Source organism: Salmo salar, chromosome ssa02, assembly GCF_905237065.1.
Source record: "Salmo salar chromosome ssa02, Ssal_v3.1, whole genome shotgun sequence".
NCBI classification, from domain to species: Eukaryota; Metazoa; Chordata; class Actinopteri; order Salmoniformes; family Salmonidae; genus Salmo; species Salmo salar.
In genome coordinates, this window is record NC_059443.1 from 11,406,087 (window position 1) to 11,432,335 (window position 26,249).

The 26,249-nt window shown below is 44.6% G+C and overlaps 1 protein-coding gene across 2 annotated transcripts in view; it reads left to right on the forward strand.

The window, feature by feature from the left end:
• The first annotated feature begins 8,040 nt into the window (after positions 1-8,040).
• Positions 8,041-26,249, forward strand: part of LOC106573518 (maestro heat-like repeat-containing protein family member 1) — a 37,356-nt gene continuing 19,147 nt past the window's right edge. The window contains exons 1-22 of one of the 2 annotated variants that reach the window (XM_045697658.1): positions 8,041-8,325; positions 9,068-9,179; positions 9,364-9,509; positions 10,457-10,588; positions 10,850-11,012; positions 11,230-11,328; positions 11,446-11,597; positions 13,514-13,654; positions 14,083-14,175; positions 14,643-14,721; positions 15,674-15,787; positions 17,816-17,889; positions 18,247-18,369; positions 18,533-18,643; positions 20,486-20,630; positions 21,826-21,866; positions 22,045-22,186; positions 22,881-22,933; positions 23,478-23,585; positions 23,938-24,057; positions 24,523-24,645; positions 25,089-25,235. In XM_045697658.1, the coding sequence (XP_045553614.1) occupies positions 9,158-9,179; positions 9,364-9,509; positions 10,457-10,588; positions 10,850-11,012; positions 11,230-11,328; positions 11,446-11,597; positions 13,514-13,654; positions 14,083-14,175; positions 14,643-14,721; positions 15,674-15,787; positions 17,816-17,889; positions 18,247-18,369; positions 18,533-18,643; positions 20,486-20,630; positions 21,826-21,866; positions 22,045-22,186; positions 22,881-22,933; positions 23,478-23,585; positions 23,938-24,057; positions 24,523-24,645; positions 25,089-25,235 (2,328 nt within the window). In that variant the 5' untranslated portion in view covers positions 8,041-8,325; positions 9,068-9,157. The remainder of the gene's footprint in view (positions 8,326-9,067; positions 9,180-9,363; positions 9,510-10,456; positions 10,589-10,849; positions 11,013-11,229; positions 11,329-11,445; positions 11,598-13,513; positions 13,655-14,082; positions 14,176-14,642; positions 14,722-15,673; positions 15,788-17,815; positions 17,890-18,246; positions 18,370-18,532; positions 18,644-20,485; positions 20,631-21,825; positions 21,867-22,044; positions 22,187-22,880; positions 22,934-23,477; positions 23,586-23,937; positions 24,058-24,522; positions 24,646-25,088; positions 25,236-26,249) is intronic. The other variant, XM_045697661.1, reaches the window with a different exon arrangement.

Here is a 26,249-nt window from a genome sequence, read left to right on the forward strand (position 1 = left end):
TGGAAACGGTTCTACATGGAACTCAGAAGGGTTCTACCTGGAACCAAAAAGGGTTCTTCAAAGGGTTCTCCTATGGGGACAGCAGAAAAACCCTTATTGGCTCTATATAACACCTTTTTTTTTTACCAAGAGTGTACCTGGTAACTCTGTTTTTAGGGTGAAATACAGTAGGTGACAATGTCTCACTGATATGTTAACAATATGTTTGAAGTATAGATTGTTGTTTCATAAAACAACACTTTCACAGTTTGGTTTGTCATAGTTGTGCAAAATTTGACTATACCTGTTACAGTTTAGAAATACCTGAATAACTGAAAAAGCAATTTTTTCCCCTCAGAGTGAATTAACTTTCTCCCACAACTGTCAAGCCAAGGTAAATGTTCAGTAGTGGGGAAAATACATTCAACAACCCTCAAACTAGGCCCTTATTTCATCAGGTGATTGGTTTTCCTTCAGAGGCGTTAGTTTGTTGAGAATGAGGGACAGAGTTGTGTTTATTTTACTAAGCATTTCTACAACCTATAACTATTCAACGGGCTGAACCTCCATGGCAACCAGGGATCACATTGATTTACTTTCATGGTTGTCAATGCAGTCCCCATATGGACTATGGACAGGGCCATATTGTCTCAGTCCCCATATGGACTATGGACAGGACCAAATTGTCTCAGTCCCCATATGGACTATGGACAGGACAAAATTGTCTCAGTCCCCATATGGACAATGGACAGGACCAAATTGTCTCAGTCCCCATATGGACTATGGACAGGTCCAAATTGTCTCAGTCCCCATATGGACTATGGACAGGACCAAATTGTCTCAGTCCCCATATGGACTATGGACAGGTCCAAATTGTCTCAGTCCCCATATGGACTATGGACAGGGCCAAATTGTCTCAGTCCCCATATGGACTATGGACAGGTCCAAATTGTCTCAGTCCCCATATGGACTATGGACAGGGCCAAATTGTCTCAGTCCCCATATGGACTATGGACAGGTCCAAATTGTCTCAGTCCCCATATGGACTATGGACAGGGCCAAATTGTCTCAGTCCCCATATGGACTATGGACAGGTCCAAATTGTCTCAGTCCCCATATGGACTATGGACAGGTCCATATTGTCTCAGTCCCCATATGGACTATGGACAGGGCCAAATTGTCTCAGTCCCCATATGGACTATGGACAGGTCCAAATTGTCTCAGTCCCCATATGGACTATGGACAGGGCCATATTGTCTCAGTCCCCATATGGACTATGGACAGGTCCAAATTGTCTCAGTCCCCATATGGACTATGGACAGGTCCATATTGTCTCAGTCCCCATATGGACTATGGACAGGGCCAAATTGTCTCAGTCCCCATATGGACTATGGACAGGTCAATATTGTCTCAGTCCCCATATGGGCTATGGACAGGGCCAAATTGTCTCAATGCTTTGCATTCCTAATTAAAATTGGTCACAGGGTTGATATGCCTGTTGGCCTGTAATTTGTTTAATGTTGTTTAATAAAAGTCTAAACCTCCGTTCCGTCTCATCTGTCTCCTTAAACTTTTCATTATGGACTGTGTTAAAACTCAGGAGGATAGACTGGGCAGCCAGGAGAGACCATTCATTTTGGCTAACGGACTTGGAGCCGTGAAAATTCAGAGTTTTATAAACAGTCGGCTCCCCAAATCAACAGATGCAGCGATATTTAACGGAGAGTTATTGAGCTTTAGCCATGGCTGGTTTCCTAATGGGCCTCTCACCCTCATTGTTTATACTGATTTTAAGCTATAGCAAATGTTTGAATGTAGGATATTATTTAACTAGCTGGCAAATGTAAACCTTTATGTAAGCAATGTGGTATTGGAAAATGTAGAAATAAAATGTCAAAGTATTGCTTTGACATTTTATTTCATATCTGATTCATGTCCATCACTCTTTAAATATCCGTATTCACTCTGCACCTACCAAATCATGGCTATTTATATGTTTGCTTAGGTTGCTTAGAGTGACAGCTCAGTGCCCCTGGCACACACACACACACACACACACACACACACACATGCGCATACTACCAGTCCCAGACAAATATTTCCTGTGAATTTGGAGTGGGACTTGGATTTGACACATTCATTTAACAAGTGCCTCATTTCAATATACAATATGTGTAATGAAGTTTAAATATCAAGAAATACTGTCTGGGCCTGTTACCACAGCTGCACCGTTTCAGAAAACAATTATTTGTGGTTTATAAAAAATAAAATAAATAAATTCCCATACAAATGACAAACAAAGCCTCTATCCGCACAGATACTACAACTCTATGTCCTAAACTAGCTCATTAGACAGCATTCAAACACACCAGAATATTTTACTACAAACATCAGACAAAAAACTTTCATGCCAAATTGACTGGGAGGAGGGGTGGTCCAAAATAGGGGAGGGCTGTCAATGTTTTTTCTTTGCCTTGGAGAGGGTTGTGTAGTTTTTGGGGGGCACAGGGGAGGGTTGTGTAGTTTTTGGGGGGCACAGGGGAGGGTTGTGTAGTTTTTAGGGGGCACAGGGGAGGGTTGTGTAGTTTTTGGGGGGCACAGGGGAGGGTTGTGTAGTTTTTAGGGGGGCACAGGGGAGGGTTGTGTAGTTTTTGGGGGCACAGGGGAGGGTTGTGTAGTTTATGGGGGGCACAGGGGAGGGTTGTGTAGTTTATGGGGGCACAGGGGAGGGTTGTGTAGTTTTTGGGGGCACAGGGGAGGGTTGTGTAGTTTTTAGGGGGCACAGGGGAGGGTTGTGTAGTTTTTAGGGGGGCACAGGGGAGGGTTGTGTAGTTTTTGGGGGGCACAGGGGAGGGTTGTGTAGTTTTTGGGGGGCACAGGGGAGGGTTGTGTAGTTTTTGGGGGGCACAGGGGAGGGTTGTGTAGTTTTTGGGGGGCACAGGCGAGGGTTGTGTAGTTTTTGGGGGGCACAGGGGAGGGTAGTGTGGTTTTCCAGGGTTTACATTTGCTCTTCTGCTCGTATTTTCCCTGTTAACAATGGCTTGACTTACTTTGATATTACCCTAATAAAGTTTAGAAACAGTTGTGAAGGTTGGTTATGGTGTGGCTGTTACTAAGCTTTAGCGCCTGCAGGTCTACGATATGAAGGCAGTGCGCCCCGTCACTCCAACTGATTCCGACAGTTGAACTTGAGGTGAGGAAGACTGTTTCAAGCCTACCAGAGTTACAGTGCCATCGAAAAATATTCAGAGCCGTTGACTTTTTCCACATTTTGTTACGTTACAGCTTTATTCTAAAATGGATTACATTTTAAAACATCCTCAGTAATCTACACACAATACCCCATAATGACGTAGCGAAAACAGAAATACCTTATTTACATAAGTATTCAGACCCTTTGCTCTGAAACTCGAAATTGAGCTCAGGTGCATCCGGTTTCCATTGATCCTCCTTGAGATGTTTCTACAACTTGGAGTCCACCTGTCCAATCAATTGATTGGACATGATTTAGAAAGGCACACATCTGTCTATATAAGGTCCCACAGTTGATAGTGCATGTCAGAGCAAAAACCAAGCCATGAGGTCGAAGGAATTGTCCGTAGAGCTCCGAGACAGGATTGTGTTGAGAAACAGATCTGGGGAAGGGTACCAAAACATTTTTGCAGCATTGAAGGTCCCCAACAACACAGTGGCCTCCATCATTCTTAAATGGAAGATGTTTGGAACCACCAAGACTCTTCCTAGATCTGGCCGCCCGGCCAAACTGAGCAATCGAGGGAGAAAGGCCTTGGTCAGGGAGTTGACCAAGAACCTGAAGGTCACTCTGACAGAGCTCTAGAGTTCCTTTGTGGAGATGGGAGAACTTTATAGGAGGACAAACATCTCTGCAGCACTCCACCAACACTCCACCAATCAGGCCTTTATGGTAGAGCGGCCAGACGGAAGCCACTCCTCAGTAAAATGCACATGACAGCCCGCTTGGAGTTTGCCAAAAGGCACCTAATGACTCTCAGACCATGAGAAACAAGATTCTCTGGTGTGATGAAACCAAGATTGATGGTCTGATAAAACCAAGCGTCACGTCTGGATGAAACCTGGGATCATCCCTATGGTGAAGCGCATGGTGGTGGCAGCATCATGCTGTGGGGATGGTTTTCAGCAGCAGGGACTGGGAGACTAATCAGAATCGAGGCAAAGATGAACGGAGCAAAGTACAGAGAGATCCTTGATGATAACCTGCTCCAGAGAGCTCAGGATCTCAGACTGGGGCGAAGGTTCACCTTCCAACAGGACAACGACCCTAAGCACACAGCCAAGACAATGCAGGCGTGGCTTCGGGACAAGTCTCTGAATGTCCTTGAGTGGCCCAGCCAGAGTCCGGTCTTGAACCCGATCAAACATCTCTGGAGAGACCAGAAAATAGCTGTGCAGCAATGCTCCCCATCCAACCTGACAGAGCATGAGAGGATCTGCAGAGAACAATGGGAGAAACTCCCCAAATACAGGTGTGCCAAGCTTGTAGCGTCAGACCCAAGAAGACTCGATGCCTACTGTTTTTTTACCTGAGAAATAAAATCAATCAATAAATCAATCCAAACTGTGCAGCAGCCAATTGATGAATGGAAAGAGACATCTGTTTCAAAACAGCAAAAAGTTGAATGACATTCGTAGATTGTGAAGCCAAGCCTTCGATACTGAGTAAGTCTACAAGGTAGGGGGGGATGTATTCTCTGTTTGTAGAGATTGACATATCTACAGTATGAATAGTCCATTTATTGTGGTGTTGAAAATGCAAACCATGATATTGAAGTGCCCGAAGATGGTATGCTTTGTTTATTGGTTGTGTGGTGCATTGGCACAGAAACCTGTTTTGTGGAAAGTTCATTGCATTTATTTTATATAATTTTGAATATGGCATCAAAATGTTGAAAATCGAATTTCCCCCTAGCTGATCATTGTCTGCTGCCGGCTCTGATCGTAGTGTAATGAAATAGGCAGGGAGAGTGAGCTCATCTGTGGTGGTCGGCGAACCCTAAACCTTCTGGCCCGTATCCCTGCGTGAAACTACACAACCCCACAGAGTCGCTACAGTTATTGTTATTTGTGGTCATAAACATTATTTTAAGTAAATGTTATGAGGGGGGAGGGTGTTCAATTTATTTTACAGTACAAGGGGAGGGTCATGTGAAAATATTAATAACTTTGGGGAGAGGGGTGCATTCTTTTGAATGACACCTTGAGTTGACACCATGCGCAAAACAATGTGACTCATGTCTTTATCTTGACTGAGCATCCCAAATGGCATCCTACCCCCTATATAGTGCACTACTTTTGACCAGAGCCCTATGGGGTATAGGGGGGATAAAGGGAATAGGGTGCCATTGAGGACGGATCCCTAATAGTTGAGAAAGAGAGGAAGTAAGTTGTGTTTATTTACCATGAGTATAGCTAGATTTTATCTTGATAGATATGGCATTGCACCTTTAACAGAGGCAAACATGATTCACTACACTCATAATGAAGCCCTAGATTGATCTGCCTCTCCAATTTCCAAAGGCTTCAAGAAAGAAGGGCAGTTTCATTATGAGTTCCACAGAATGTCGTTAGGCTATGCCTCGCCTATTTATTGGCCTACCTTGGATCCAGATTTCCTTGACCATAAACCATGTTTTTTCCCCCCTCTCTTCTCTTGGTGCAACCATGCCATGATCTTTTTAATTTGAAGAGTGGTGCTGATGTTGTCATCACTAAGAGGTTATTGAAAACATTTGTCAGGTTGTGCTGGTGTTTTTGCAGGGGATGGTAATGGTACAGTACATGCCTAGGCCTCTCGCTGGAGTGCACTGGAAGTAGGTAAATATAGGACCCTATTCCAACTGACTGGCTCCCCCTAGTGCAGTTTTCTAGGTTTTGTCCAAGTCCCAGTCGCTTGTTGTTAATGTTATTACCTTCAGCAAGAGATGTCAAATAGCCAAGATAGTACAGCAGGCTGCTGAGGGGAGGACGGCTCATAACAATGGCTGGAACTAAATGGAAACCAAGGATTTGATGTAGCCATTACCAGCCATTACCACGAGCCCGTTCTTGTGACACCAACCTCCTGTGTAATTAAATCAAATAAAAAAATCTAATACATTTTTATTAGTCACAGGTGTAGACCTTAGTGAAATGCTTACTTACGAGCCCCTAACCAACAGTGCCGTTTCAAAAAACACAGGTAAAAGTAACAAGTAACTAAAGAGGAGCAGTAAACAATAACAATATATACAGGGGGGTGCCGGTACAGAGTCAATGTGTGGGGTCACCGGTTAGTTGAGGTAGTATGTACATGTAGGTAGAGTTAATTAAAGTGACAATGCATAGATGACAACAGGGAGTGTCAGTGGTGTGGAGAGGGGAGGGGGGCAATGTGAATAGTCTGGGTAGCCATTTGACTAGATGTTCAGGAATCTTATGGCTTGGGGGTATAAGCTGTTTAGAATCCTCTTGGACCTAGACTTGGCGCTCTGGTACAGCTTGCCGTGTGGTAGCAGAGAGAACAGTCTATGACTAGGGTGGCTGGAGTCTTTGACAATTTTTAGGGCCTTCCTCTGACACCGCCTGATATAGAGGTCCTGGATGGCAGGAAGCTTGGCCCCAGTGGTGTACTGGGCCGTTCGCACTACCCTCTGTAGTGACTTGCGATCAGAGGACGAGCAGTTGCCATACCAGGCAGTGATGCAACCAGTCAGGATGCTCTCGATGGTGCAGCTGTAGAACCTTTTGAGGATCTGAGGACCCATGCCAAATCTTTTCAGTCTCCTGAGGGGGAATAGGTTTTGTTGTGCCCGCTTCACGACTGTCATGGTGTGCTTGGACCATGTTAGTTTGTTGGTGTTGTTCCACTGGATATCATAAGGTGAATACACCAATTTGTAAGTCGCTCTGGATAAGAGCGTCTGCTAAATGACGTAAATGTAAATGTAAATGGTGATGTGGACACCAAGAAACTTGAAGCTCTCAACCTGCTCCACTGCAGCCCCGTCGAAGAGAATGGGGGCGAGCTCGGTCCTCTTTTTCCTGTAGTCCAAAATCATCTCCTTTGTCTTGATCACGTTGAGGGAGAGGTTGTTGTCCTGCACCACACGGCCAGGTCTCTGACCTCCTCCCTATAGGCTGTCTCGTTGTTGTCGGTGATCAGGCCTACGACTGTTGTATCATCGGCAAATTTAATAATGGTGTTGGAGTCATGCCTGGCCGTGCAGTCATGAGTGAACAGGGAGTACAGGAGGGGGCTGAGAACACACCCCTGAGGGGCCCCTGTGCTGAGGATCAGCATGGCGGATGTGTTGTACCTACCATTACCACATGGGGGAGGCCCGTCAGGAAGTCCAGGATCCAGTTGCAGAGGGAGGTGTTTAGTCTCAGGGTCCTTAGCTTATTGATGAGCTTTGAGGGCACTATGGTGTTGAACGCTGAGCTCTAGTCAATGTACAGCATTCTCACATAGGTGTTCCTTTTGTCCAGGTGGGAAAGGGCAGTGTGGAGTGCAATAGGCATCATCTGTGGATCTGTTGGGGCGGTATGCAAATTGGAGTGGGTCTTGGGTTTCTGGGATGATTGTGTCTTTCAAAGCACTTCATGGCTACAGACGTGAGAGCTACGGGTCGGTAGTCATTTAGGCAGGTTACCTTAGTGTTCTTGGGCACAGGCACTATGGTGGTCTGCTTAAAACATGTTGGTATTACAGACTCGGACATGGAGAGGTTGAAAACGTCAGTGAAGACACTTGCTGGTTGGTCAGCGCATGCTCGCAGTAATATGGCTAATATTGCTGTAATTGTTGGAGAGAAAATAGAAATTCAATATAAAAACATAGATATTGTGATGTATCCAGTCCACATTGTCAGAGTATTTCAAGTCATGATGCATGACACAAAAACACATTACTTTCCTATGGCTATAAAGTTGCAAAAGTTCCAGAAAAGTGATATCTCACGTACCTCGTGATATCCAGTCAGTGATCTATCACATGCATCAAAATCATTGAATCAACTGAACTCCTGTCAAAGTCACGCCCACACTGACTCGAAGCACATGATTAGGGGTGTTTACCTGCGTGCTATGCGTTGCACTGGCATACAGCTAATCTAGCTACTGCATGCTAACAAGTCTCTCTCTTTATATTGAGGAAAAATACAATACCACAGTGAAAGACAGTTTGTCAGCCAAGTATCGGACAATATACATCGCATCTTCACTGGATTACTGCGCGTGAGGAGATTCATCCTTGCATTTGTGTGTAACGTTAGCTAGCTTGCTAGCTAGTTAACATCAAGCTAGCCTGTCAGACGGGCTGTTCGAAAGGTGGGGAGCCTACTTTGCTGAATTTAACGACGCTCATCATTCCACATGTTCGCCGCTGGTATAAGGTTAACAGTATGGATGTTGTCAATATACTAGAATTGAATCCGTGAAATGTCATCGACCCACATTGTCTATTGCTACAGGTGACCGCTAGCTAGCTCTGTTACAGAGCTTGCCCTTCTGTCTCAGTCCGAAACAGAGCTAGCTTGTTGTCACCTGTAGCAATAGACAATGTAGGTCGATGACACTTCATTTATTCAAATGAAATTATAGCATATTGACAACAACTATACTATTAACCACTTAGCAGCGCAGAACATGTGGAATAGCTAACTTAGCTACAGTAATATCCCAACCAAGAAAAACAAGTCTTGGTCTGACAAGGAAGTGCTGCACTTCTCTGACTGTTTTCAGGTTCAGGCTCGTTATGATTTGACAGCTAGTTAACAGTTGATTTACTTTGTCATGCACTGTAACGGTCTGTTGCAACTCTGTTTGTATCCAGCATAGGACATGTCATGTGGCTATTTGCGCTAGTCTTAAAGTTGCCACATAAAGTGATGCAACTGAGCTAGTCATGATGTTACTGCACATCATCGCCAGTGAGAATATAATGGAGATTGCACTGTTTTAAGCACATGAATAACAATCACATTGTGTTGGTGTTCTCTCCATTCGTCCGACTATTACCATAGACTACATTCTTTGACATGTCAAACATGCATGTTTTCTCTCTTTGCAGTGTGATGAGACCAGATGAACACGTTTTAACCCTCTCTGACCACCAAATGAAATCCTAAATATCTCCAGTCCCAGCCTTCAGACAGGCACTATGGAGGAGTCAGATGTGGAGCGTGAGTGACCTCAATTCATAATCGTGTCCTTATGCCATTACCTCTTTTGATATTGGCTTTCCCTTGCATGCTGTTTGGTGGTACGAATAGACCCCAGGTCTCTCATTTGTGTTTCACTCCTCCATGTCTATTCTGTATTCTCTCACTCCTCCATGTCAACCCTGCTGTCTTCTCTCCCCGTCAGAGGTGACCCTGGCCCTGCTGGATTCAGCCAATGACAAGGACCCAGTGGTCAGGGAGCAGGTCAGGAAGTCCATACTGACCCTGGGGAAGCAGCAGCCTAACAAGGTCCTGTCCATGTGCCAGGACTACCTGGTCAAGCACCCCAAGGTCAGACACCACCACTACTACTGCCACTTACTGTTGATTAGCTACTGTGTGGAGCAGAGACTGGAACACTATAATAGAAAGTCCCCAGTCTCATTAGCAATTCATGCTGAACTTGATGTGGGACAGTGTATGTGGCCCATGTTTGTAGTCTATCTGTGTCTGTATTTGTGTTGAGGTAGGTGGTGCTCAATGCTGGCCTACGTAAACATTGCTCCATGTTAAATTAATATAATCTTCTTACTACCAAGACCCAAGAAAATTGTAATACAAGCCTGATGTTTAAAACCTACTGTAGCAGTCATATGTTTCCATTGTACTTGAATAACAGCATAGATTTCTAGTTCTGTTTTAGAGGTGTCGTTCTCTTAATTTCAGCCATTTATCTGTCCTGTCACCGTCCTTGATGTAACTTTCACTCTCAGAACATGGGAAGTGGAAGTGTGACAGTGAAAGGGTTCTTGGATATGAGAAGGAGGCTACTGTACTATGTGTGACCATAGCCCTCTGATGCAAGGGTAATTTCAGACAGCACCAATGCTGCTCTGTGCTGCAGATTTCCTCACAATGCTGGAGAGAGAAGGTTTTGAGTTTTATTAGTCATTTGCATGGGATACGCATGGTATACATCGTCCAATGAAATGCTTACTTGCAGGTTCCTTCTTGACAGTGCAACAACAATAATAAATAATAAAAGATTGCATTAGGATGTGATATGTTCTAACATGAAGAAATAACACACATCCTTCCAGAAGCTGGAGACCTTATCATCACTTCTCTGTTGACTGGGACTCTGCATGTGCTGCTCCAATGACATGAATACAAAAGAGATGGTGAAAAATACTGTTTGGGAGAGACTTTTCATACATGCCACTGTGTTGACATTAATCCATGTAGACGTAAGGCCTGTGTTTTGAAGTGAATTACAATGTAAATGTATTTTCCTGCAGCTTGTCATTGGGCACAGAGTTGTCATACTGCAGACGATTGAGCTGATTGTGAAGACCAAGATAGACGATATCAGTTACCCGAAAATCAAAAGCATAATTTCTTTGGCCTCCGATGAAATGACCCGATCAAAGGTTAGATTGTTTCTGATGATTGTTATTTGGTCTCATCTGAAATACAGTTGGTCATTCAATTTCGATGCTTTTAGCCTAATACTGCATGTAATCTAGTTATTCTTCTGAGAATGTACTTGATTTATCAGTGGTTCTACTTTGTTCTAACATTGAGGCCATTGCATCAATCAGAACACATGAATAGTATCTGTTTGTTTTCATGTAATACAGAAACTATGGCCTAGGGTTTGATTCAACAGCTCAGTTTTCATGTTTTTACAGGATGTTGTACCTGATTGGCAACAGGCAGCCAGCAATATTCTGGTTGCTGTGGGAAACAAGTACATCAATGACATCATGGAGGAAATCCTCAGCAAGTTCCAGCCAGGGATCCTGCCTCATTTTTTTGTGGTCCAAACATTAGCAAGCCTCTCTGAATCCAATGGTAGGCAAACACCAGACACAATGGCAAGCGCACTGTATAGAGCTGCCTAAAAGTCTAAATACTTAGGCTGCTAACATGTATCCTTTATGTCCTGTCACCTAGCTTCTGAGAAGCATTTGTTTCTTTTTACAAAGACTCCTCAGTGTTTTCAAATTGTTTAGATATCTCTTGGCATTGTAATAGAGGTAGAGTCTAACGTCTAATCTTTTGTTGACAGTTTATGGTATGGTGCCGTTTCTCAATGCCATCTTGGGCACCATGCTCCCTATGCTTGGCATGGCCAAGCAGGACAACATGAAGTGGGTGTTCTCCTCTGGTAGGACTAGATGCACTATATCCAACATACTGCAGCATTATATTTTATTATTATTATTGTACATGGTTAAATATGCATTACCAGACCCAGTTTGTAGACCTTCCTTCCTTCTCCCAGCTCTGTCCCACTTCAGTGAGAGTATCCTGGAGTACCTAGCCAACCTGGACAAAGCTCCCGACCCGACGGTGAGAAAGGACACGTTCTCCAGCGACATCTACGCGGCCTACGATATCCTCTACTGCAGCTGGCTCCAGAGCAGGGAATCCAAGGTACATTACATTAAGAGGAGCAGGAAACCAATTTCTCCTAATTACATTTCTGTCTCAACGGTCCCTCTGTTGTAGGGATGTCTTGATGAACGCAACCCCTTCGGCGGTGTGCTGGTATTTATAGGGAAGGGAGGAGAGAGGTCCACAGTCAGGTCAATGACTGATATTAGATGAATAAAGACATTTTAGGAGAGTTTCCTGGACATATTTGCCTGGTTAATACTCAGCAATGTTATGCAGAAAGGTTTTCTTGTGGTTTCTGAGTAGAGGACATAATCACAGTACAGGTTGGTCTAGGCTTGTGGGAAAACAAATATTCCCTTATCTGTAATCTGGTCATAAACTCTGTATTCCTCCATTTTGGTTATGAAATGATTAGCCACAGAGCAACTGCAGCATAACTGCTGCTCTCTTTATTTTTGAGAATGCCAAAAGTAAGATGACTCCCCGTCTCTGCATTGGTAAACAGATTTCTGCTTCAGTTAGATGTGGACTCGGTTGATTGAATCTTTTTCCAGTGATTGTCTGTGTCCCAAATGGCATTGTATTCCTTAAATCACGTGTCAAACTAATTCCATGGAGGGCTGAGTGTCTGCTGGTTTTCGCTCCTCCCTTGTACTTAATTGATGATTTAAGGTCACTAATTAGTAAACAACTCCTTACCTGGCTGTCTAGGTCTTGAGAGGAAAAACCAAAAACACTAGGCCCTCCGTGGAAAGTTTGACACCCCTGCCCTATAGAGTGCACTACTTCTGACCAGGACCCTTAGGGTTCATAGGGTTCTGGTCAAACCTGATTCTGCTGTATCTGATCAAAAATAGTACACTGTAGAGAATAGGTTGCCATTTGGGACGCAGTCCTAGTGTGGTGTTTCTCTCTCTCTCTGGCTGGGGCTGTAGCTACGACTAACTGTGGTGTTTCTCTCTCTCTCTCTGGCTGGGGCTGTAGCTACGACTAACTGTGGTGTTTCTCTCTCTCTCTCTCTCTCTCTCTCCCTGGCTGGGGCTGTAGCTACGACTAACTGTGGTGTTTCTCTCTCTCCCTGGCTGGGGCTGTAGCTACGACTAACTGTGGTGTTTCTCTCTCTCCCTGGCTGGGGCTGTAGCTACGACTAACTGTGGTGTTTCTCTCTCTCCCTGGCTGGGGCTGTAGCTACGACTAACTGTGGTGTTTCTCTCTCTCCCTGGCTGGGGCTGTAGCTACGACTAACTGTGGTGTTTCTCTCTCTCCCTGGCTGGGGCTGTAGCTACGACTAACTGTGGTGTTTCTCTCTCTCTCTCTGGCTGGGGCTGTAGCTACGACTAACTGTGGTGTTTCTCTCTCTCTCTCTCTCTGGCTGGGGCTGTAGCTTCGCTACTGTGGTGTTTCTCTCTCTCTCTCTCTGGCTGTCTCTCTCTCTGTCTGTCTCTCTCTCTGTCTGTCTCTCTCTCTGTCTGTCTCTCTCTCTGCTCTGTCTGTCTCTCTCTGTCGCTACTCTGTCTGTTTCTGTCTCTCTCTCTGTCTGTCTGTCGTCTGTCTCTCTCTCTGTCGTGTCTCTCTCTCTCTCTGTCTGGCTCTCTTCTGTCTCTCTGGCTGTGCTCTCTCTCTGTGTCTGTCTCTCTCTCCCTGGCTGGGGCTGTAGCTACGACTAACTGTGGTGTCTCGCTCTCTCTCTCTCTCTCTCTCCCTGTCTGGGGCTGTAGCTACGACTAACTGTGGTGTCTCGCTCTCTCTCTCTCTCTCCCTGGCTGGGGCTGTAGCTACGACTAACTGTGGTGTCTCGCTCTCGCTCTCGCTCTCGCTCTCGCTCTCGCTCTCTCTCTCGCTGGGGCTGTAGCTACGACTAACTGTGGTGTTTCTCTCTCTCTCTCTCGCTGGGGCTGTAGCTACGACTAACTGTGGTGTTTCTCTCTCTCTCCCCCTGGCTGGGGCTGTAGCTACGACTGACAGTGGCAGAAGCAGTGGGATCCATGAGTCACCTGATGGCCCATGATAAACTGGAGGAGCAGCTTCCCAAACTCATTCCCACAATCCTCTCCTTGTACAAGAAGAACACGGAGCATTACGTCATCAGTAAGGTAGGTCGGCCTCTAATGACCGCTGCTGGTGTTCTATACAGGGAATAAAGTGCTGTATGTGAGGCACCCAGAGTTTAGCTAACTCTTCTGACCTTCCAGTGTCCTGTCAAACAGGTAGGGCCCCCCTGGGAGGTAGGGCCCCCCTGGGAGGTATGCTTGTCATGTTCTCACGCCAAGACGTCTGGTTGTCTTGGCATAACCATGGTAGTTAGCTGTGGAGTTGACTGAAGCACATACTGATTCAGACCAGGATACTGTGCAGTCTGGCCCTATGCTATTTATGTTGATTGGGACTTGCATTTCTTCTTTAATGGAGTCATACTCTCCCAGTCATTCATCAGTCTTGTATCAGTATTTTAGTCTAGTCAGTTTCCCAACATTGTGCTCTGCTCACTAATCAGCTCATGTTGTTTTCACCTCCCCTGCAGAGCCTGTGTCAAGTTCTGGATGCTTCTGTGAACATGGGCAGCAGAGTTCTGGAGACTCAGATCGACAGCCTGCTCACTACTCTAAACCAGCAGGTACGACAAAGTGACAGTCCCCTGATGGCACAATGCAATGTTGAGGGAGCTAGCATGCAAGCATTTCACTGCACCTTTTACACATGCTGTAAACTGTTGATGTAACTAATAACATTTGATTTGAAAGTACTTCCTTGAACACACAAAGCTTCTTGTCACTCCGCCTGGGCTGTTTGCGCAATGTCAATAGGATGTTTTTCTGTATTTAGCATAGCTAGTAATACTAGAGACTGACTATAAGGTTTCTCTAGAACAGGATACATAATAAATCACTTCCTGTTCTCACATGGTTTGTGACTCACCCTATGCGACTTTGAAATGTCCATGATGCATTGGTTTGATTGCACTTAGGTCAACATCAATTAGATTGAATCAATAATAAACTTTTCAATATGGATTGGTTGATTTGTATGAATAATAGTTCATGTACCTACATGTACAGTAAATCTCATTTTGCGCCCCTCCAGGTTTGTGCACCTGTTGACTACAGCAACCCACTGACGGTGAAAAATCACAACGAGGTATTGAGATGCTTCAGCATTCTAGGTTGGTTTTCTGTTCTTCAATAATCCGTGCGTGTGTGTTTTGTTCTCTGGGTTTATTGGATTGAGAGGTCAGGGTTGTAGTCATTTAAGTAAATGTTACAGATAGAAATGCATTGAATAGAATTTACACGATTCTTTATTCTACATAACAATCACAACTGTTCTACCCAATAATTTCTACTGGAAGGTTCTAGAACAGGCCCCTTGACCTGGTCTTTGTTAGACCAGTCATTGGACCAGTGTGAAGTTTTAATCCAGTAGTCATTTGCTTCCTGTTGGGGAGGGAGGGAGGGATTTAAGCAACAGTCCCCCTGCCACACACACTGCTGCAATATGCCACATGTCTGTCTTCACTGCTCTTCCAACTTATGGAGTTTGGATTGAAGACCTTATGGCTGCAACGTGTAGAAGGGTTTTATGAGGAGCTGGTCATCACAGTTTGGACTGTGAGCATTCTGTGTGCTTGCATCTAAATATTACTGTCTGGGCCTATATATATATATATATATATATATATATTATTTCATTCAGATCTGGGTAATTTCCTTCACATTGTATAATATAAAATGATCATGGAATGTAGAATATCAGTATTAATTGGTTCTGTTACCTACATGGTACTAGGCCGATATACCATGTTCAGAGTTCCAGACTGTTTTTCCTCTTCAACCAATACAAGACTCTCTGTGTCTCAAGTGGCACCCTACTCTCTATATAGTGCCCTGGTCAAAAGTAGTGCACTATATAGGGAATAGGGTGCCATTGTGAACAAGGTCTTTGTTATTCTAGAACTCGGAGCTGCTGCAGAGAAACTACATGATGGACACCATGTCCTCCTGTAATGAGAGAATCCATGATTTAGATCTGAGATGGTGTGACTTCACTCAAAGGTAAATGTGTTTAAACTTTAAACAGTGGTCTGACTCTGTGCCATACGCTTCCTTCCTCCTCAGCCAACACCTTCCCAGACCGGCTGGTCATGTTTGTGCTTCAGAAACTGGAGAACAGTAATGAGAGGATCCGTATGGGCTCCCTGGCCGTGCTCCGACACCTCATCAACTCCTCCAGTAAGACTGCTAGTTAGTCTGGCTCGGGCCTGTCTGCACAGGACAGGAGGCACTTACTGCAGTGTATATATAAACACTACTACAAACTAATACAGTAAATATATAGGCACAACTCACTACTACAGTATACATAGACGTTACTACAATATATACAGTACCAGTCAAACGTTTGGACACACCTACTCATTCAAGGGTTTTTCTTTATTTTACGATTTTCTACATTGTAGAATAATAGTGAAGACATCAAAACTATGAAATAACACATATGGAATCACATAGTAACCAAAAAAGTGTTAATTTTTTAAAATATACTTTACATTTTAGATTCTTCAAAGTAGCCACCCTTTGCCTTTAACAGCTTTGCACAGTCTTCGCATTCTCTTAACCAGCTTCACCTGGAATGCTTTTCCAACAGTCTTAAAGGAGTTCCCACATATGCTGAGCACTTGTTGGATGCTTTTCCTTCCTAAAAGGCACCTAAAGATTCTCACACCATGAGAAACAAGATTCTCTGGTCTGATGAAAGAAAAATTGAACTCTTTGGCCTGAATGCCAAGTGTCACATCTGGAGGAAACCTGGCACCATCCCTATGGTGAAGCATGGTGGTGGCAGCATTATGCTGTGTGGGTGTTTTTCAGCAGCAGGGACTGGGAGACTAGTCAAGATCGAGGCAAAGATGAATGGAGCAAAATACAGAGAGATCCTTGATGAAAACCTGCTCCAGAGCGCTCAGGACCTCAGACTGGGGCGAAGGTTCACCTTCCAACAGGACAACAACCCTAAGCACACAGCCAAGACAACGCAGGAGTGGCTAAGGGAAAAGTTTTTGAATGTCCTTGAGTGGCCCAGCCAGAGCCCGGACTTGAGCCTGATCGAACATTTCTGGAGATATAGATGTGCAGCAATGCTCCCCATCCAACCTGACAGAGCTTGAGAGGATCTGCAGAGAAGAATGGGAGAAAGTTCCCAAATTCAAGTGTGCCAAGCTTGCTGCATCATACCCAAGAAGACTCGAAGCTGTAATCGCTGCCAAAGGTGCATTAACGAAGTCTGAGTGAAGGGTCTATTACTTATGTAAATGTAATATTTAAGTTTTTTTCTATTTTGATAAATTAGCAAAAATGTCTAAACCTGTTTTTGCTTTGTCATTATGAGGTATTGTGTGTAGATTGATGAGGGGGGAAAACTATTTAATACATTTTAGGATAGGGCTGTAACAAAATGTGGAACAAGTCAAGGGTTCTGAATGTTTTCCCAAGTCACTGTACATGATGTGCTTCACGTAATGGCACCAGTTGGATTTCATTTAGCGGTTATCCCTTGTCCTAACAGTCGACACATCTTCACCACTTTTACTTACTCGACACACTTCCCACAAACACGTCACTTGCAGGGGACACAGGTGTCTTGGGTTCTGTTCTTTGTGCATCCGTCTCCTCCCTGGGAGCTGTGTGCAATTTGCCTCGTACAGAGGCTCATGGGGAATCTTTGCTGCTGCCTTGACTCTCATATGTCTCTCAGGTAGCCCGTATGTCAGACTCTTGATGAAGTCTCTCCTGGGCATGGTGGTGTTCATGCCTTTCTTGAACAACGTGTGTGTTGACAGCAGCCAAGTCAAGCATGTTGTAAAACACAGCAACAGGCCAGCGGCGGCTGCTTCCTTTCAGAGTGCAGCCGTGCCATCTGATCAAAAACATCCACACCAATTTATGGTGGAAAACCATTCAGATAATGATAGGCCCTCCGAAAACTGGTTCTAACTCCAGTTCTGTTTGTCATATTAACATTCTAACAACCACAGTGTCTTTTTATACAGACTTATTTCAGGCAGGTCAAGGACGGGGGGGGGGGCTTAAATGGCAGAGTAATAAAATACATTCATGAACAGTCAAAATGACTACTTTAGCAGTTCTAGTGTTATTTGAACCTGTTCTCTGGATTTGAAAGCATCACTGGTACTTATAAAGGACTTGTTTGATATGAAATGACCTCATGATGTTACTCAAGGCTTTCTGTCTGTGATCTAGCATCCATTATGGAGTCGAAGAAGCTTCTCATCCTGGCCAGCATCAGACAACCACTGGCTGACCACAGCAATAAGGTAACCTCATGCCATGTGTAAATATTAAACTGTTACAATTTGGCTCAGTTTTCTCTCCTAAAAGGCATAGAAAATAAAAATGAACACAGTTTCAATGACCCATATCCATGTGCTGTAAACAAAAAAAAAAACATTTTCAATTGGGAAACATATCACACATTATGGGCCAATTTCCCAGACATGGATTAAATCTGGTCCTGGTTTGAAAATCACTTTCAATAGGCTATAATCTCCATTGAACACGTCTTTTAGTACAAACATGCTTAATCAGGGAAACCGGCGCTACATGTTTTCTTATTGTTGTATTGTTCGTGTTTTGCTTGACCTCTGACCTCTGTCTATCGTTTCCCCCTGCAGGTGAAGAAGAGGGTTGTCCAGGTGATCAGTGCCATGGCTCACCATGGTTACCTGGAGCTGGAGGGAGGAGACCTGCTGGTCAAGTTTATCATCCAACACTGTGCTCTCCCCGACACCTACTATGTACGTTTGTCATATCTACAATCCGTTTTGGTCTTAAGACATTATCCTTGGCGAGGGATTAGCATGACATTGTAGATGGTGGATCAGTTAAAACTACTCTCTGACTTGTATATGGTGGTCCGTGTGTTTCTTAAGAACTGTTTGTGGGTTTGGTCTGTTGCAGCGTCCAGGCCAGCGCCCCAGTGACCCGGAGGAAGTGACCAATGAGGCGCTGCGCAGCATGTGTGACAACACACTTCACCTCTTCACTACGACCGTGGGACGGCTGACTGACGTGAGTCTACTGCATGGAGATAAGAATCCTCTCTCTCTCGCTCTCGGCAGGCAATCTATCACCTGTTTTCTTCTCTCACATTAACATTATTTATCTGATCAGCATATTTATGCACAAACAACATTTTGTTGTTCATGGAATCGTTTCAGGTATAGAGGCAGTGAACAAATGACATTTTAATGTTTGTTCCTGCTGTAAAAACGGCTTTCGAATACGTCGAAGCCAAGTCACACTTAACACCAAACATAATACCGTTTATGAGAAGAGGCTGAGGGTGGAATTGCTATAATATGGAGTTTTGTGTAAAGAAGCTCAGTCAGTTCATACTTTCCTATCATCAGATGTCTTGAGGGAAAACCGGCTCACATCCAAAGACGGCATCACCCTGTCTGTTTTACAGCCAGTCACTCTGCTCTTAGTAACTTGTTCCTTTGAGGTTCCCAACATCAACACTCTCTCTGAGATGACATGTCTCTTGTATTACTTCCCACTGGAAGCTATGAGACAAGGCATTGACAGAGACTGAAGAGAACAATGATTTACCATTCCTTCATGGGATTAAATCTCTGCAGAATTGGGTTCAAATCATACATTAAATATTTTGATTTATAGTTCTGGGTTTGATTTAGGCTGCCTAGAACTCTGGGTTTGATTTAGGCTGCCTAGAACTCTGGGTTTGATTTAGCATGCCTAGAGCTCTGGGTTTGTACTTTTGTGTACTTTTGTGACTATTCTATTGGTTCAATTGCACCAGGTGAACTCAATGTTGTGATATTACTGTACATCTGTCTCCCTGTGGCAGGTGCTGTGTTCCATGCTGTACTACCTGTCTGTCTGCAGGTGCTGTGTTCCATGCTGTACTACCTGTCTGTCTGTCTGCAGGTGCTGTGTTCCATGCTGTACTGTCTGTCTGTCTGCAGGTGCTGTGTTCCATGCTGTACTGTCTGTCTGTCTGTCTTCAGGTGCTGTGTTCCATGCTGTACTACCTGACTGTCTATGTCTGTCTTCAGGTGCTGTGTTCCATGCTGTAATACCTGACTGTCTGTCTGTCTCTTCAGGTGCTGTGTTCCATGCTGTACTACCTGACTGTCTATGTCTGTCTTCAGGTGCTGTGTTCCATGCTGTACTACCTGACTGTCTATGTCTGTCTTCAGGTGCTGTGTTCCATGCTGTACTACCTGTCTGTCTGTCTTCAGGTGCTGTGTTCCATGCTGTACTACCTGACTGTCTATGTCTGTCTTCAGGTGCTGTGTTCCATGCTGTACTACCTGACTGTCTGTCTGTCTCTTCAGGTGCTGTGTTCCATGCTGTACTACCTGACTGTCTGTCTGTCTTCAGGTGCTGTGTTCCATGCTGTACTACCTGACTGTCTGTCTGTCTTCAGGTGCTGTGTTCCATGCTGTACTACCTATGTCTGTCTGCAGGTGCTGTGTTCCATGCTGTATTACCTGTCTGTCTGTCTTCAGGTGCTGTGTTCCATGCTGTACTACCTGACTGTCTATGTCTGTCTTCAGGCGCTGTGTTCCATGCTGTACCACCTGACTGTCTGTCTTCAGGTGCTGTGTTCCATGCTGTACTACCTGACTGTCTGTCTGTCTTCAGGTGCTGTGTTCCATGCTGTACTACCTATGTCTGTCTGTCTTCAGGTGCTGTGTTCCGTGCTGTACTACCTATGTCTGTCTGTCTTCAGGTGCTGTGTTCCATGCTGTACTACCTGACTGTCTCTGTCTGTCTGTCTTCAGGTGCTGTGGTCCATGTTGTACTACCTGACTGTCTGTCTGTCTTCAGGTGCTGTGGTCCATGTTGTACTACCTGACAGTGATCCTCTGTCTGTCTCTTCAGGTCCTGTGGCCCATGCTGCTGTACTACTTGACCCCAGGTCAGTACTCCAACGCCACCACACCGCTCTGTAAGAGCCTCACGCTGCTGGGAACCAAGAAGAGAGCCTCCCAGGAGCCCAACTTCAACATCGACTTCAACGAGCAAGGTAGGTGTCTTTTAGAAGGAGCTCCATTTACTAGGTGTGCAACAGAAATGTATTTTTTCTATCCTGTCCTCCCTGGTAGACAGTTACAGTAGATTCATAAACAGTACATTACATTCATATTAACAAGCCATTATGATGTCATCACGATGAGCCAGGGGGATCTGACCAATGAGATGAGGTCTTTTCCTCCCTCCCTTTTCCACTCACTGTTTCCGTATTGGGATTCGGCACACAGGCCCTTTAATGTAAACCAGATGGTCGCGGCCCGGGCCCACTCCTCGTCAGCACTTCTTTAATGTAAACCAGATGGTCGCAGCCCGGGCCCACTCCTCGTCAGCACTTCTTTAATGTAAACCAGATGGTCGCAGCCCGGGCCCACTCTCGTCAGCACTTCTTTAATGTAAACGAGATGGTCGCAGCCCGGGCCCACTCTCGTCAGCACTTCTTTAATGTAAACCAGATGGTCGCAGCCCGGGCCCACTCCTCGTCAGCACTTCTTTAATGTAAACCAGATGGTCGCAGCCCGGGCCCACTCCTCGTCAGCACTTCTTTAATGTAAACGAGATGGTCGCAGCCCGGGCCCACTCCTCGTCAGCACTTCTTTAATGTAAACCAGATGGTCGCAGCCCGGGCCCACTCCTCGTCAGCACTTCTTTAATGTAAACCAGATGGTCGCGGCCCGGGCCCACTCCTCGTCAGCACTTCTTTAATGTAAACCAGATGGTCGCGGCCCGGGCCCACTCCTCGTCAGCACTTCTTTAATGTAAACCAGATGGTCGCGGCCCGGGCCCACTCCTCGTCAGCACTTCTTTAATGTAAACCAGATGGTCGCGGCCCGGGCCCACTCCTCGTCAGCACTTCTTTGGGATTGGGATTTTTTTTTTTTTTTTTTTTTCTTCGTTGAAACTTTATTTTCTACAGCCATTTTATTCTCATTAAAGGACCGTTGGTCGGTTCTTAGAGGCCAGCCAGACCAGAGTGTCTGGTTCTGATTAGCTGAATGAGAAGCCACATTTATCACTAAATAAAGCACTAGCGTCGGCTGGGTCTTGAACTGTAAGGTCATTGTTTCAATGATTAAGCTCAACTCTTTGTGGGGAGAAGTACGAGCCTGGCCACTTAATCATTCAGTCATTCATTATAATGCTTAGTCTATCAGCCTTGTTTACTCATCTGTTTCTTCTTTCTAATTCAGTTAATCTTCCCTCTCCACATATACTGATGGTGCGGCTCTTGGTGAGTATGAAACCCTAATGACATGCCACTTGAATGCTCATAGATTTCAGTTTGCTATGTGGGTGTTAGAAAACTTGAACTTGATTTAAACCCCCATGAAGTATGATCAATGTCTCCAGTAATAGCTAGGCTATTTCTTTGTCTTACCTGTAAATCGGGATGTGCTTGTGTGTCTCAGGTGAATGGTTCGTTCCCGTTCCGGAGTCGTGGCCATGGTGCACCGTCTCTGTCTCTACTGAACGTTATAAGTCCTAATATCCACCCCAACGCTGAGACACTCTGGGAGAAGGAGATCCCTGCTCTCCTCAGCTACCTGGAAGGTAAAGGACCTCAACTCAATGACCCCAGAGTCTTATAACCTGTAGCGAGCTATGTCTGTGTGTCAAATGGCACCCTATTCCCTATGTAGTGCCTATGGGCCCTGGTCAAAAGTAGTGCACTGAATAGGGTGCCATTTGGGGCTCATCATATATATATATATATATATCTCTCTCTCTCTCTCTCTCTCTCTCTCTCTCTCTCTCTCTCTCTCTCTCTCTCCAAAGCAGAAATAACCCTGAGCGACTTTTATTGCTCCTGCAGTATTGACAGCTTAGGAGGCTGTGAACCTCGTTTTAATGTCCGTGGTTTAAAATAGTTCTTCCTCCATGTATTCTACTGAGAACTGACATCAATAAAGACGCATGCTTCTACCACAACAGCTGCAGTTAAGGGACATTATAAGTGATTCACAATTTTGAAGGCAATATTTTATGGGCTATATTTTTTTTGGAGATATAACTTTTTATTTAATTTTTTTGCAGTGGGCCATTTTCATCTTTCCATCATAAAAATACATAGCTTGGATTGAAGTAGACCATAGGGCATTAAAACTGATCTTAAATCATTTTAGCTCTTTGGTCAGTTTTGGAACGTGCACAGAATATTCTGCTGCCCTCTTTTGTAGTTGTTTTTTTGTCTGGGAGGAAGTGCGGCGAGCGAGGTCTGAGTAGTATGGTCTATTCTTCTTTACAGAGTCTACCCCAGAAACACTAGACAACAAGAAATGGGAAGAGAGTCTATTACAGGTATGCCCGTCTTTATCTAACATCCTCTTTGTCTGTCCCCACAACACTGTCAATAAGTCACTATGGTGATCTTTATCTAACATCCTCTTTGTCTGTCCTCACAACACTGTCAATAAGTCACTATGGTGATCTTTATCTAACATCCTCTTTGTCTGTCCTCACAACACTGTCAATAACAGTCACTATGGTGATCTTTATCTAACATCCTCTTTGTCTGTCCTCACAACACTGTCACTATGGTGATCTTTATCTAACATCCTCTTTGTCTGTCCCCACAACACTGTCAATAACAGTCAATATGTAGAATAAGGTTTGTCCCAAAAGGTATCTTGTTCATTTTATAATACACTACTTTTGACCAGGGCTCTGGTCAACAGTATTGCACTACATAGGGAATACGGTGCCATTTGGGATGCATGCAGTGTCTGACGCACAAAGCGTTGGATAAGAAGTGTTTTCTGTTTCAGTCACAAAGGGATTTGATATACAACATAATGATGTGGTCACATGGCTGTGTGGTGGGGTTTTGTTTGGACATATACAGTTCCTAGCCAAGTCCCTGGTGGCCATAGCTGATGACAAGTGGAGCTGTCAGCTGGCTATAGAGGCCACACGTTACCTGTCCACGTATAACCAGTCCCTGGAAGAGAAGGTTAGTGAACACCCTCATCCTAACCTCTCTTCAACCATGAGTAGGGCCAAGAGTTCTTCATGACCTGACCAGGGAGTTCTCCAGTCTTCACTTATAGTTCAGGGAAAACTCCTAGCCCTAACCATGAGATGTAACACATTGTATTTATGTCTCTTTAAACATGATCTTATTTAAAAATACCTCAAGGAACTCTTCTGAACCTGATAAGCGTTAACAAAATCTTATTAAAACAATATATTCTACAAAGTATCCAGGTTGGTAGAACCTCATAATCTTAGTAAAATCTTAGTAAAATAATATCTTCTACGAACTATCAAGGTTTCTCTTCTTGGCTTCATGGCTCTTTCCACAGCGTTTCCTCTACAGGTGCGTTGGAGTGACCCTGCAGCAGTGTTCCAATAAGGAGGTGGTCCAGAAGCAGCTCCAAGAGATACTGATCAGTGCACGACACAACGACGCCATCGAGAGAGCGGTAAAACCTCTTAGTCCCCGTTTGAGTCAGGCCATGATCCTCTTGATAGCATTTGCTTTTATTTATCATCATCTGTTCAGCGTGACCTGTGATGTAATTGTCTGCGTAAGGCAGGGCAGAGCGTCGCCGGGCAGAACAGGGATTCTTTGTGCAGCTAAATTGCCCAGTTAAGACAGTCTTGTGACAAGTAGTCTTTAGCCTTTGCTTATTTTCAAAGGGAGGTCACGTCTGCCTTCCTAAGCTGTAATTTGTGTCTGGAGTTAAGTTTCCCCCTCATTTCCGTTGTATTTTAACCAGATGATTAGGAATTGTGGTGTTTTTACAGTCTTTAGGCCTAATAGAGAGTGGTAGTCAAATTGTAATGCCGGTGTTAATGATAATCTAGATGTACTGTTTGGTCATAGGAGGCTGAAGTGTCCCTTAAACTGTGCTAATAGGGTGTGTTTGGGGTAATGGGTTTCCCAGGGTGTCGCCATGGGGATCGGGCTGTGTGCAAGCAGTCATCTCGATGCCACTCTGGCCAAACTGGACGACTTCGGGAAATCTGACGCCTTCAAGAAAGCCTCAGGAATATTCAGCCTGCTCAAAGTTAGTATGCTATTCGTGTTTTTATTTTCATCGTAGCGATAAACACAAACTTGGCAATGCCTGCCTGCCTTGGAGGTTCTATCTACACTGTACAGTCAGCAATTTAACACATTCAGATTGAAGATTTTATGGAGCTTGTTGATTTCTTTCTACTACTTTGAGCATTTGATTGAGCCTGCCTGGAGTGTCAGGTACAGTAGGCACGGTTTGCACTTTGGGGACTATTCCATTGGTTCCATTTTACCAAACAAGCTCGATCAAGCCCTGCTAAAGTATTTTTAAAGGAAACGTTTACAGGTATTGATAAACTGATTTTAATTAGCCTAATTTATATTTTTGAAGGTTTTTATAAAGTTGACATTAATTCCACATTGAAATAGCTTTTTAGTCCGCTACTAAGCTCAATCTACACCATAATCCTCCCATCTCTACCTCCTCCTCAGGACAAGAATGACTTGGATGTAGAGAAGATGAAGAGCACGCTGATCCTGTGTTACGGTTACGTAGCGCTCCACGCCCCAGAGGACCAGATCCTGTCCCGCATCGACTCAGACATCCTCCGCAGCATCAGTAAGCACTTCAACACCAAGGTAAGGAGCTAGGACTTGAGAGACACAGTCACATGATTGCTCCACCACATCCCTTAATTACTCCACCACATCCCTTTTAATAAAGCTAGTCCACAACGTTTTGATCCAAGAGTGAATCTCTGTCAGGAAGGCCTGGATGAAACAGACAGCCAGCATCTCTCAAATTTAAATAGTTCTTTAGATGTTGTCATCAGTCTCAATGGACCCGTTTTGGCCTTCAGGGCACATATTCACAAAGCGTCTCAGAGTTGGAGTGCTGATCTAGGATCAGTTGTATCTTTTAAATCATAATGAATAAGAGGGGGGGACCTGATCCTAGATCAGCACTCCTACTCTGAGACACTACAGGCCCAGGCCTTCATCAGCATAAAGACAGAGAGTTAGTTAGGCTGTTACCTTTGGCTGCCCATACTGTTAGAGTACAGAGGCTGCCAGGGACGACCTGTTAAATACCCCCACATGTCCTATAAAGAGGTGCGGCCAGTCAAATTAAACCCCACTCCCATCTCCAACCATCCATTTACCCCCCCATTGCAGAGAGAGAAATAATCACTGAGCGATACCCGTCGCTGATCACCACATAGCACTGTGTTTTACCATCGCCTTGTAATGTTTTCCCCTTCCTCAATGGCAGCGTTAGCTAGCGTAGTCAGAATAGCTGCAGCTTCACATTATTCCTGAAAATCTATTTTTTACCGTTCTCCGTTGGCCCAGTGAGCATGCTTGGGTTGGCGAGGTACCGAGTGACCTCAAGTTCTGTGAGCATGTGTGGGTTGGCGTGGTAGAGTGACCTCACAGAGCAGAAGTTCTGATAAGGCTGAGTCTGATGGAGTTAAAAGACATGCTGGTCAGACAGATCCATCCCAAATGGCACCCTATTCCCTACATAGTGAATAGGGTACCATTTGGGATGGACACAGACAGTTGGTTAGGCTCACTGCTCACAGTTACATACTGGTGGTTATATGGTTAAAACCAACGATGGGTCATAATTGAGGCATTTGAAAGGTACAT